This window comes from Haemaphysalis longicornis, unplaced genomic scaffold (assembly GCF_048455015.1).
Source record: "Haemaphysalis longicornis isolate Haplotype H1 unplaced genomic scaffold, Haemaphysalis longicornis Haplotype H1 scaffold_4, whole genome shotgun sequence".
Lineage (NCBI taxonomy): Eukaryota > Metazoa > Arthropoda > Arachnida > Ixodida > Ixodidae > Haemaphysalis > Haemaphysalis longicornis.
In genome coordinates, this window is record NW_027526361.1 from 205751503 (window position 1) to 205765225 (window position 13723).

Below are 13723 nucleotides of genomic sequence, written 5' to 3' on the forward strand. Positions count from 1 at the left end.
GTGTACCCACTCTACCAACGGAGATGCTGACGACGAAAGTAAGAGGACGTGTTCAAACCGACGATTACTTCACGCACGTCGAAAGGGATCCCACTTGCTGCGACTTGGGGGGTGTATCTGTAGCGGCAGACCGTCTCGGTGTTTGATGGGCCCATAAAACGGCGAAAAACACGCGCCGTGTCCAATTGCCGAGAAGGCACGAAGGGGGTCGAAGCAGACTGGATGATAGCCACGAGGACATCACGTGGCGGAAAGTATGCACCTGCGTGCACGACGAGGGACGAAGAATTCCTAGCGCAATCAGACGCCCGCATTCCATCGTCCGGACGGGCTCGTCGTCAGAATGCTCCTTTTTACTTTTGCTCGGATTTTATATAATTCGGCTTCCGGAAAAGGCTTTTCTGCTTCTAAAATGAGACGCGGCGCCAAGGCGAGATAGATTTCTTCTTCCCGGAATAAGGATGCCCTCCACCGGGCGAGTGCCCTGCCATCGGCACTTATGCTCAATAAATGTTTATTCTCTCTCTCTCTCTTTCACAAACCGCGTGACAGTTCAAAAGGAAGGGACGGAAAATGTCACGTGACGCTTGCTTGGTTGGAAACCGGGTCGCGGCGGACGACGAAGCAGATAAGCCGTTGAGTGGCTCCACTGTCTTTCGGCAACGACCGTGACGCCGACCGAGGTGGTGTCGCACCGTCGCCGCAACAAAACAGGCGTCGACGACAAGAGAGGACGAAAAAATGCTACCGCGGCATACTTCTATTCAGACCTACGCTGCACGCTTTTCAGGTAGAGGGGAGGAATGCGGTGTAAGCTGCTCGAAGACTCGTTACTTTCGCTGATAGGCGATCGCAGATAGGGCGCTGGTTTTCTCGCACACTATGCCTGTACGCGTAACGTTAGCTCAAGCGCTGTATACGTGAAACGAATGGGTCGTAGATAAATCCCGCCGGCGAACGAGGATGTAAGAGTTAAGCGCAGTCAGCGCAATGTCTTCCCTCGTGTAGCGCTCTGTACGACGGCTAATCGTTCCTTTTCGTCGTGTAACTAACATTTGGATTTTCCTACAGACGCCCAAATGGGCAATTAGTAATTCCCCCTTTGCCTTGACTTCTCGTTTAGGATTCGTTGATTTCCGACGTTTCACGAGCTCGCACGACCTTACATTTGGCTGCATGCGCGCGCTGCACTCAGCACCTGATAGTGCAGAGCAAGCAGCTCTTGCAGTCATTTCTAAGCCTTTTTAGATTGATTGATTGATTGTAGGGTTTAACGCGCGGACGCAACGCAGGCGATGAGGCGCGCCGTAGTGGAAGGCTCCGGATTAATTTTGAACACCTGGGGATCTTTAACGTGCGCCGAAATGTCGTACACACGGGCGTTTTTGCTTTCCGCCGAAACTTTCTACATGCCCCCTCCTGATGGGGCTTCAGTATTCCGTAAAAATAACGAAAAAAAGCGTTAGGAAAGTTCCCGCGACGCGTACGATAGTGACGAGCCCCGAGTCAATCATGGCAGGTTCGCTAGTGTTGTTGGAAGAGCAGTTGCGCACGTAGCAGCCTTGCGGAGTCATGACACTGAACCATTTAAACGGCACGTGTACAAGGCACCTTGGACGATACTGTCGCCTCGCCACCATGGCACGGTATCAGGTCAGCTCTTGTTACGCTAGCCTCCACTCCTGTCACGGGTGTCAGGACATTCTATGCTCCCAAGCTTTTGCGTTGCATCCATACCCACCCGGTCTTCGTTTGCCGCCCAACGAATGTCGGGTGCACTGGTTGTCCGTTACTCCCGTCACATCACCCGCCAAATCCCCGTTCTAACGCTTGATTCGAGTTAGACTGCCTGCGAGCCGAATGAGTGAACGACTCATGAACTTCACAAACGTCGGTAGAGGAGATGACCATCTTTCGCTTTTGCTGTTATCGTACTACAGAATCAGGCTAAAGAAATTTACTGCTCGACGGGCAGAGGTTACACAGATTACGAATGCCCAGGTACTGTGCCGCTCGAAACTGATCCGGCTTTAACGCGACGGAAGCAACGCGACGCAATTCCCACGCAGCCGACGGCGATGGGACGGCGATAAGAGCGTTGGCCGGAGCGTGACGAACCAAGGGAAGATGCGACGAAGATATCCCTCGGCGGTGATCGATGCGGTCGTAATCCAAACGCCCAAGGCGCACTGCAAACCCCACAACCATCCTCAACCATGCACACCGCAGTGTAGAGTCCACCTGCTAGAAGCTACAAAATATCACTGAAAGAAAGGATTTCTCTGTTAAACACTCCTGCAAGAGGTAATAACTACGCTGCTCGTGCGACTGAAAAGAATAAAAACTTCTGCGGTCACGCGATGAAGGTTAGCAGTCCATCGCACCGCGCACGTGTTTCAACCGCACACGAGGCGCTGTTGAGAGCCTCGGCCGGCCCGAAAAAAGCGCGCATCAAGTAACCACGAAGCAAGAGGGTCAGATTGTTGCAGTCGTCGCTCGGCAGCGCAGTTCGTCACAATTAAAAGGACAGACGGGGCACAAGCAGATCCAAATCAAGGCAAAGCAGCAGCAGCACCAGGGTCGCGATTTGGACCGCGGTCAAAAATCGATGAACTGATTTCGAAACAGACGCCGGCGCTGCCGGCGCGGGCCCTAGCTAGCCTCAGACCCGGCGTTTCTGCGGGCCGCGCTGCAGCAGCAGCAGCCAGCACGGGCTTTGCCGCGGCGGCCGTCGCTTTAATCGCGCACCTGAGCGGCCGCCGTAAAGACGAGAAAGCCGGCAAGGTCGTCTCTCCCGGGCACCCGGAGCGTGATAAGCGGCCCATTTCACGGCGCTCGCCGCTGCCTCGGCTAATGCAGGTAGCGGGCGGACATTTTTAAATGGCGGACTCCGGTCATAACGGTCGCCTCGCCGGCCCCGTGCTCTGCTGCAATCCGCCTGCTCGTGGCTGCTCGTTCGACGCGCGGGAGTCGCGCACGTCTTCGTGTACCGGCGGCCGTGAAGGGGTGCCGAAACTCTTCCCGGGAGGGAGCAACCCGTACTCGGCACCGATCGGCATGGTTACGGCTCCAGGGTCATACATCTACAGTGTTGCCGGCATTACGGCCGCAAACTGGGCCACGGGACCGCCGCCCGGGGCACCGCGACCTTGTTTTCTGGCCTACGGTCGATCTGGGGCCCCGTTCGCGGGCCCATTTGGGCGGACTTGTTTGAATAGAAGCACTGCTCTCGGAGCCAGCAGCAGCGGCGGCGGCACTCAACTGGCAACACTGGCGAACGCGGCGGCGCACGGTGCTGCGGTAGCGAGCCGGCAGAGTAACCTCGCCGACCGGTTGGCGTGACCTTAGCAGCGCTTTCCCTGCACGAAGCGTGGCGGTGGTGCCACACCCCACGCGCCCGGAGAGTCGCGTGGACCAGCTGGAAAAGAAGCACTCGCGGCAGCACTCCACGGTCAAGGCTGGGCGGCCAGCACGCTCGCGAGTGCGGCGGGGGGGCAGGGCAGGCGGCCCGTTCGGAGTCGCTCGCGAGAGCCGCGTCCCCAATGTCCGGGTCCCCGCTGCGGGCCCCGGACGAGCCGAGGGCCCCCACGGGCAGAGCCCTGGTCGACCGGCAAAATCAATACGGAGCGAAGGCAGCGATCGCCATTTGCGCCGGCGACGAGCGGCGCCGCAGTGCTTCGCCCAGCGAGCGAGAACGCAGGCGGCGGCGGCAACAACAACACAAGCAGCAAAGACCCGGGGCGCCCGCCATGTTGTGTGGGGCCCGACCGTGCAGCGGCAGCGCGCTGCGCGTCAAAAGGGGGTCCTTACCTGGTCGTCCTTTCCTCGGTCCGCCATGATGACTCCCTCGGGAAGAGATCACTCTGCGCGGAAAGGCGGTATAAGTACGATGCGCACCGCTACTGACGTAACAGCGTCGCCCTCCCGCTACGGACAGCCACGCAGCTCTGGCTCTGAGCCGGCCCTTGCTGAGAGCGCTGGTGTTGGCTGCTGCCCGTCGCGGCTGCTGCCGATCGCTCGAGCGGCTCGGCGCGCGGTGGCCGACGCTGGCGCCATCTCGTGCGCAGCGGCGGAGACGCGCCGGCGCTACTCTTTTGTGTGTCTACTTGGCTCCGGACCGGTCCCGTTACTTTCCATTGTGACTACCGGCCGCTTCCTACGCTGCTGCTTCTTTCCCCTTTCTTTCGTACCGTCTCCCAAACGGGGGGCTATTCAGAGGGGCTGGTCGTACTTTGACTGGCCGTTGTCCGCCACTCGAGCGCGTTTCCAAAGGCCGTCACCGCTCATCGCGCGTCACAGCTCCCGCGGTGACGTTTCGTTATGACCTCCCCTTGCCCCCTGCTTCCCCCGCGTTTCTCTCCCCGTTTCAAGAACCTGAAGCTCACTCCCATTCACCTGCAAGGTTTTCACGAACTGCCCCTAAAGAGTTAGAATCAACGTTACCTTCGTGTAGACCACACACCGGGAACGAATTGGGGAAGAAAGATTGGCCTAATAAACTGCAGGTGACAAATTGCGAAAGCAAAAAAATAATAATGATAGCAACTGTGGTTGACGTTGCTTGTACATCCTTTTCTTGGCGCGAGGTTATTTCAGGCATCGATTCTTCTTGTGTTCCCTTTTCTTGCGAACCTTTATCAGGGGCCGGACGGGCTGAGAAGAAGGCGGAGGAGGAGCGGCCCGGGCTCCGAGGCGGAGAGGTGACCCCGCGCGGCTTGGGCTCCGGCCTCCGGGCCGGGAGAGGAGATAATGTCAAGGTTCAGAGCGGCGTCCTGGTGGGGGCGCCTCCGACCGGCGTCTCCGAGCTTCGGCCCCGCGACTGCTTCCGGGGCCTCCGAGTGCCGCGAACAAACCCCGTTCGAGCAACCCTGGTGGTCGTCGGTGCAACTTGTCTTGCACAACACTGCATGCGTGCAAGTGAATCCCGCGGGCCCGATACACACGGAGTGTACAGTGCCTGTATTCGGTGCAACTGATGCGGTGCAACTGTCGCCCCCTACGGACTGATGTGCATGCGCTAGCAGCAGCTGGACTGACTGACGTGTGACGCAGCCCGTGTGATGTGTGATCGGGGGGTGGGAGCTTTGTCGAGCTGCGAAGTGCAGCTTTCTCTCTCACCTTCTCATGTTCCTGCTAACATGAAATAAAAATGTCTATGTCTATAGCATTGATACTCATCAACTCAGGTTTGAATAGACCGGTTCTTCACGTGAATGAGTTAAACTGAGTTTAATTTTCGATATAAATGCAGGTGTCACGTGCTCGGACGAGATAGCGTACGATTAGAGCCTCCGGAAGCACCCCTCATGATAATAGGTAACAGAAATTACTGAGCAAGAATAGCGTTATTGTTACTACAGTGCGATTTCAAACTACAACAGTCCGGAGTATTGCCGGTTTGAAAGATGAAAAAAAAAAATGCCATAATTCAATGCGAGTCCATTCAAGGGCAGAGCAGTACGAATATGGCTTAGGTACAAACAAAAGCCACTGCAGTTCAAAACTGAAACTGTAAAGCGATTCGGAACGTCCAACCTTGACACCTAGCGAATTCCATAGGAAAATACCAGGATCAGAATCTATTATTAATGCAAAATATACAAACATGTGCAAAGATATACAGAAGGAGGTCCATGACTGTAAGGGGACCTCCTGTACAATGTAGAAGTGAAAAAAGTTTAATACGCGCTGCAGACAGACAGAGAAAAAAAAAAGAACATCAGTAATAATGGTTAGAGGCAAATAATATACGGATAAACGTGTGACATATCACGGGAGAGTTAACTGTCTCGGTAATGCGTTCCAAGAAAATATAAAACAATAATTGCATAAGAGCAACACACAAAAACAATTGGAAGTACGAAAAACGGCTAGCTCTTAAACATTTTTTTTTTCATTTCATAAAGCGCACGCGTTTTAATATGCAGGGGTAAGGTATTCCAAAATGCAATCCCAGAGAAATAAACGGTCTGCCTGCCGTACGAGCTTTCCGTAAGATAAAATTATTGTTCAGGATCAAATTCACATACCACCGTTCCCTAAAAATATGCACCCGGTTTACAATCAGGAACGCAGGCAGGCAAGGGCGAAAGCCCTGCACAAACGATTCGGAAATTCGGAGGACGTGCTGTACGTGGACGCGGCCGACTATCCGGGTCGCAATGCTATGGCAATTGCAATAGTCAATCACCAGGGCAATTCCATCAGCTCCGGGTCGGTCCGCACGAGCGAGCCGGAGGTGGGCGAAGAGGTGGCCATTGCCCTGGCAATGACGGCATCCGCAAAAATCAAATACGTGGTGAGCGACTCAAAGTCTGCTATTATAAATTACGCAAGGGGGCGCATCTCCCCAGAGGCATCTGCAATTCTAAGGATTGGGCTCAACAACATTCAGCGTTCGGGCAAGATATGTCTAATATGGGCACCTGCACACTCTGGCCTGGCTGGGAATGAATGCGCGCACGACGCCGCTCGAGGATTTTCTGACCGAGCTGGTGACGACAACAACGCTCATTCACTTCGCTGTTCGGGTAGGGATCGCCTTGTGTCCTACAGGGACATAACTAATCATTACAGGCTAGAGCGGACCCGCTTCCCCCCGGCTCATCCTACCCTCAGTAAATGGCAATCCGTGGCTTGGAGACTTCTACAGACCAACTCGTATCCCAACCCGGTTGCGTACAGTCACTGTTACCCTGGGCAATATTCTGACAAGTGCCACCGGTGTAAGGACAGGGCAGACTTAGCCCACATGCTGTGGGCTTGTCCACAGGCGACAACGTTAGGTCGCAACATCGCTACTGTAGAGCAATGGGAGACCGTATTGCTCAGCTCCGACCCAGCTGATCAAGTGTGGGCCATTCAGCTGGCCGAAGACGCTGCTAGAGCCCAAGGGCTCTTGGCCGACGTCTAGGACTACTGGCTGTTATGCAATAAAGTTTTCACTCACTCACTCACTCAGGACAAACCTCGTGACATTAGTGTTTGCAAACATAGAAATTGAAGCTGATAAGTGTGGATGTTGATTGTTTATTGTCTTATACATATCAGTACCGAGATTATGTTCGATAAGTTCCTGAACCGTCAATGTGTTATTTGCACGAAGCAACGATTTAGCGTTAGAGCGAAATGGGCTAGATGTGGCAATTTTTATTGCTTGGTTTTGAATTATCTGAATTGACGTAAGGTGGGTGCAGTATGCGCTGCCCCATGAAACACTGGAGTAAGAAATGTGCGAATGGATGAAGGATGAATGATTATGCAATCAAATTCGATCAAATGCCCGTGCTTCGAATGCACGAATTCTCATAAGTGGCAAACACGTTGCATGTGGGTTAGAAAGTATGTATCAAATGGAAAAACCGAAAAAAAGCTAATGGCACAAAGCGTCAACCAACAATATCCTGAGACTAGTAAACTTTGTTTATAGTTATTTATACTATCATGGTTATTTATACTATCGTTAAATAAACATGATAAACGAACTCAATTATAATTCTTGTACAACCACTCAACTCAAAAAGTTGTATATACATTGCTGATTCGCAGTGAATTGCGTGGCTGTGTGTGCTATTATGTTCATGCTTACTATGTTAGCATGTTTTTTTGTCATGGTAAAATATGGAGTTCTATGCCCCCACATTGCACACGCACAACCGTGCGTGCTTTTCCTGTTAATACAGGTGCTTAGATTAGTTTCTCCTTCGTTACCTCACTCAGCCATGCGTGTTTCTTGTTTTGTTTTTGTTCCTTTGTTTTATTGCTTTTTGTTTTTTAACACGAAAGTGTTTTATTCCCGGATACACCAAAATTCCACTGATGTCACGGAAATGACGCCAGTACAACGAGCAAGCAGCCTGTAAAGGGTGCACCCCTGCACACAGGGTCTTCTTGCGGGGAAGTAACATTTAGTATTGAAGACTACATTGTACTCAAGGTTGTTCGTTTTCGGGGTTTCTATATTAACACGAAAGTGTTTTATGCCGGGATGCACCACAATTTCACTGACGTCATATCCTTCACGGAAATGACGCCAGTACACCTTTGCCGAAGCGACCGGCCAGAAGGACGTCGCTCGCCAAGCGCACCCACAGGACAGCCGCCGACCCGCACTGAGCTGCAGATTTCGCTGCACATTTCACTTTCGTGTTTTACCGATTCCTCTCAGAGGAATCAACCACAGTTTTCTTAAGTGCACTTTCCCATTTAGTGTTGCTTATATATTATGTTTTGTATATTATCATTTTAGTTGCGCTTCCGCCCTGCTGCTGCTCCTTACAGGGGTTGTAAGGGACAGTCAAGTTGCTTATGTGCAACTTTTTCCCTTTGTTTCCACATAACCTTGTACAGTTTATGGAAAATAAACTACCACTACTATTACTAGTTCATTTCACAGGCTACGTTCTCAGCATGGTGGATGCTGCACTGTTCTCAACAAAGCTGCCCATTGATCGCGTCTAACTCACCGCGACGCTCTAAGGAGGCCGGCTGAAGAACAAAATTGGCTCCAATCCACGCTGTCCAGGTGGTTGGAAAGCCAAGCTTTCTCTACCTGTATTACACCCTGCAGGGATATGAAGCCAGAAGTCGGTTACACTGACACGCGCTTGTGATTGTTGCCCGTGGGCGCCGAGCGTATCACAGTTAGATCGTTTTAACAAACATCAGTTTTCGCAGTAAAGCGATCGAAATACCAGCTATACGCGGATCCCAGGCACACACACGCAAACAAAAAAAATTGTGACGAAGTATTGCAAACGTATGTTCGGCACGGCATCGTTTACCCACCATGGACCACGCTACCTCGAATCAAATTTCAGCTCCACCGCTGCCCAAAAAGCCGCTAATTTAAGCCAGATCGCGTAAACTGGTCCTATGCAACAACTTTCCCATTTAAATTTTATTACGGAAAAGAAGGCACAACGCGCTGCAACGAAAAATTCACCGAGACGCCGCTGGCGCCTATGCGCCGCGGAGCAAACGCCCAAGTACAGCCGGTAAAACGCTTGTCTATAACAGCGATTTCAACTTCAACCAGCTACATCCGAAAACTGCCGAAACTTACTCGTTCCAAACATGTCGGAGGCAAAAGCGAAGGGCTAGGACTTCAGAATTCCGCAGTAGTTTTATTCATATCCCGCTCCGGCGGGGCAGGATAGGGTTTGGAGTACGAACGCTGTGTTATAGACAAGCCTTTTACCGGCTGTACACTGTAGCCCAAGCCAGCGAATCGGCCAGCTACCAGAGGGCGCTGCGCACGCAAGATGTCAGCGCCCTCGTTGGAACGGTATATAGAACAGCATCAGGCTAACCATACACAGTTCGCATCCAGTTCTGGAGTCTGCACAGTATTCCCAATCGAAATTTGTAAGCATGAATGTGCGTAATAAAATAACTCTTGTTACATACCGGGAAATAATGTCTTTTACAGTGATTAGAAGACAAAGGCATTTTTACGCGAAACACACGCACACAATAACAGAGAAACAAACAACAAAAGAGGAGACGGAAGAACATGACATTATTGCTCGAGTAGAAACCGTTTAACTTTTATTTCGCAAGGCTAACAGAGATGAGCCGCTTTTTATCACATCAAGTAAAGAAGGTTACAAATTAAAAGCTTTAGGCACCGTCAACGTACTAAACCTCACCCTTCATGTCACTGGCACTGCTGGCGCCTGTCCTCGGAAGATTAAACAAAAGTGGGCGCCGATGGTTTATCTTCATATTTACAGAAACCAGGGCAGAAAAAACGTAGACGAGAAAAGGGGGGGGGGGGGGGACACAAACAGCGCTGCACTCACAACTGAAGGTTTACGGGAAAAACTTAACTGGTATACATAAAAAAAAAAGCCGTGCATGTCAAGTGAGATTATTTTCAAAACTAAGCAATGCGCGGGAATGCATTGTTAAGTCGTACGCTGTGCACTAAAAATTATTTTCTTTTGTCTGTGCAAAGTCACAGTAGTTGCACTATAGTTACAAACATGAGAACCTTTTGACGCTTCTCATGCAAGCTAGTTGCAATGTTTAAACAGGACAGCTGCGTTGGAAAACAAACGTGTGTGCAACCGCACGAGGTGAGGGGCGAGGCCTAATGCGGAACTGAAGCATTCTGGATTGACAGACAAGGCTCGCGCAGGCGTCTATTTACACAGCGACCCGTTTGCCCAACATAACAATGGCCACAGGAAAACGGGATTTGATAAAAGACCCCTACTACGCAGAAACGAACGCATATCTATGGTACGCAACACACATTTAGCAACACATTTATCTTTGCTCTCCGTTTTTTTGCCAACCAGTGGGGCAATTTCGCTACTTGCAAGAGCGGAAGCTTGGGCGAGTTGGTAATATATTGCATTGGAGAGAAGCGCGAATTAACCTGTTGGCGACAACCTGCATTTTTTTAGCCCGTGCACAAGTTTAAGCGTGTAAGAAATGACTGCAAAGCTTTTTCTTGTTTTTTATACGATCAGCGTTGGCCTTTCATTTAAACATAATTTTAAAACTCTATAATCAACTTATCACTGGCAGTCACAAAGACACCAGGTGGTCAGCGCGCTTGTTAGAGACTGGCTACAATTGCTTTGCAAATGTGGAGTCCAACAAACGCTTGCACGACTTTTTCACTTCGAATATCAAACAGGAGGAGGCGACACCCCCTTGCACTACTTTAGGGTGAGGTATAACAAAATTGAGACCTGGCTCAAAGCAGCCATTCAGCTTTATTCCCAAGAGGCGGGAACAAAGCTGAATAAAGCTGAACAAAGCGAGAGGTACGGGGATCGATACCCCGCACCTTCACCAAGGTGTTACGGTGACGTGAAGGAAGACGCGAAGCCAAGAGGTATCCGCGCAGTGTATTTACAATCCTGAGAGCGCTGCGTAGGCAAGGCGCAAGATTGTTGTTGTTGTTGTTGTTCCTTAACATTACTGGCGCATACCCAATCAGGGTATCGGCCAAACATCAGTCGTTAATTCGAATGAGATTACTGCCTAAGTGGACGATTTAAGGAAAATTAGAAAAATTTGGAAGCTTTTTTTTTTCTTCTTGTGTTGGAGGAATCGAGTTTGGAAATTAGTCAATATTGAAACAAAACAAAAAAAAGGAAATAAAAGAAGAAGAAGAAGAAGAAGAAGAAGAAGAAGAAGAAGAAGAAGAAGAAGAAGAAGAAGAAGAAGAAGGAGGAGGAGGAGGAGGAGGAGGAGGAGGAGGAGGAGGAGGAGGAGGAGGAGGAGGAGAATAAAAATTTTCAGAAATGGATGCTTTTCGAGGGCTCAGGTGAGGTGCCAGAATAAGATGCGAGTTAGGTTGTAAATCTTTTGGAATTTTCTATAAAGCGCAGAAGAGCAGAACAAACATCCCGGCGGCAATATCCCGTTTCTGAAGCCCCAAATGATAAAAGAGCCGGCACTGATAATGCCAACCTCAGGCGACGAAGCGGCACTTCAAGGAGCTGACGTCTGAGGCTTGAAAATCGTCGACAGGACAAAAGGAAATGGTCGACAAACTCTTCTTCATTACAGTAACTGCACATGGCAGACTGCGCCAGACGAGACCCGTGGAGGTATCTATTCAACTGGGGCACACGACATCGAAGGCTCGTTACAATCACCTCCAGGTCGCGTGAAGGGCACCAATTCGGTTTCCAGGAGAATTTTAGATGACAAAAACCTCGCAACGACAATAAGACTCATTCGTGCTGCCCTTGTAGCTTCAACAATCTACGGAATCTTACGGCGGCTAATAAAGGCGTTGTCTCAATGACATCGACAACAGGGCCGGAGAGTGCTACCCTTGCCAGTGAATCTGCGGTTTCATTAAAGGTGATTCCCGCGTGCCCAGGGACCCAAAGAAGGTCAACTTCAGTAATATGAGGTGGCAGAAGTGATCGAAACGTCCGTAGAAGAGGTGAGTCTTTAGGAGAAGAAAGGGCTAAGCTTACGGATAGGGAATCTGTAATCATAAGTGGAAACGATACCGATATGTCAAGCTTTCGTAGTGCCAAGACAATTGCCAAGAATTCCGCATAGAATATAGGGAGAAAATCCACCAGACGAACCGAAAAGTACCAATTTAGGGAAGGGGAAACTATACTTATTCCGGATTTTTCAAATCGTTGAGAAGCATCTGTATATACAGTGTGTTGCGACGATAACTGGAACACTTTAAAAATTTTTCCTGAGCGATCGGCCGCTCTGTTCGCGCTCAAACTTCACACAAAGGTCGCATTTTGTGGTCTATTTTGTTTGACACCGGGAACAACAACGGTAGTTACCTGTTTATTCTGAAAATAAATAAAAACGATTTTCGCCTATGGGAAAATGGCGGCGATTTGGACGTGCGAGCCCGAAAACCGGGTTTTCTGATCGTCTGTTAGCTCATTTCTAGGTGCATTTTCTGATCGTCTGCTGCACCATTTGGCTCCGTACGTGAATCCCAAACATACTTTTCACTCTGCAGGTGGTTCCGTCGTTCCAACAAAAACTTGCGCTGGCTCGTACGTCCAAATCAGCGGCCATTTTCCCATAGGCGAAAATCGTTTTTATTTATTTTCAGAATAAACAGGTAAGTACCGTTGTTGTTCCCGGTGTCAAACAAAATAGACCACAAAATGCGACCTTTGTGTGAAGTTTGAGCGCGAACAGAGCGGCGGATCGCTCAGGAAAAATTTTTAAAGTGTTCCAGTTATCGCCGCAACACCCTGTATGATAGTACCTTGCTGAATTGAGGCCAAATGATCTTGTAGGATACCATTGAGCAGTCGGGTAGGTAGCATTTTAGCATTTTGGGGAAAGATGTTCCGGGAGTTGACCGTTATCGTATGGCCCCTATAAAGAGATGGAAGTACGTTATTGAGCGCAACCCTAATGGGGACACCAAGCTTTGTGGTAGAGTAACTTGCGGTCGATAGTACCTGGGCCACTGGGCCGCCAGAAACACAGCTGGCTCAGCTACAAAGATAAATTGTGCCCTGGTAACCCCCGCGTCATAGGCTCTCAGGATCCTCTTCCACTTCCACTTCTAGCTCGTTGCCCGAGTCCGAGCGTGCTACCGTCATCATCCTTCGGCTGGTACTGGCACATGTCCCAATGTTGTACATAGGCTATGAACTAACGCTTGACCTGCTTAGCCTCTTCGGCTGAGACACTGTAGCAATATAAGCAGATGAACTATCAAACAAAAACAACAACAACAAAAAAACTGGATCCAATCCACGCTGTGAAGGTGGTTGGAGAGCAAAGCTGTAAACGACACCCACAACAATTGCCCATGCGATGTCACTTGATTTCACACACGTGGCTCTGCAAAGAGCGAAACCAGAGATTGTACCAGCCGTTACCTGGGATTCACAGGGCCGCGGCGCCCCGAACGCAGAAGCGTCGGCCACTGCCGGGCTAGAGCGGCGGAACCACCGCTGTGGTAGCCCAACCATGCGTCGGCAGAAAGAAAACGGCGAGGAGCGTCATTCGAAGCGTGAGACAGCGGAACCTAGCCATCCTGAAGTGCTTGCTTGGGGCTACATCACCGCGCGACAAAAGCGCGGACACCGAAACAATTCGGCATGTAAGCTTAGTGATTCCCATTTATACCGATTAAAACTAGTTAGCTTAGTAAGTTTGAGAATGGCGAAAAAGCTGAGGAAACATTTATAATCTCTATTGATCATAACCAGGTGCTCCTTTCACCTTTTATAATACCTGATAAGACACAACCGAA

At 50.3% G+C, this 13723-nt stretch overlaps 1 protein-coding gene across 2 annotated transcripts in view; it reads right to left on the bottom strand.

Annotated features, from left to right (window-relative positions):
- Atpalpha (sodium/potassium-transporting ATPase subunit alpha) overlaps positions 1 to 4010 on the bottom strand; it is a 136469-nt gene extending 132459 nt beyond the window's left edge. The window contains exon 1 of one of the 2 annotated variants that reach the window (XM_077708041.1): positions 3811 to 4009. In XM_077708041.1, the coding sequence (XP_077564167.1) occupies positions 3811 to 3837 (27 nt within the window). In that variant the 5' untranslated portion in view covers positions 3838 to 4009. Of the gene's footprint in view, positions 1 to 3810 lie in introns of both variants that reach the window. The other variant, XM_077708045.1, reaches the window with a different exon arrangement.
- Between the last annotated feature and the right edge of the window lie 9713 nt (positions 4011 to 13723).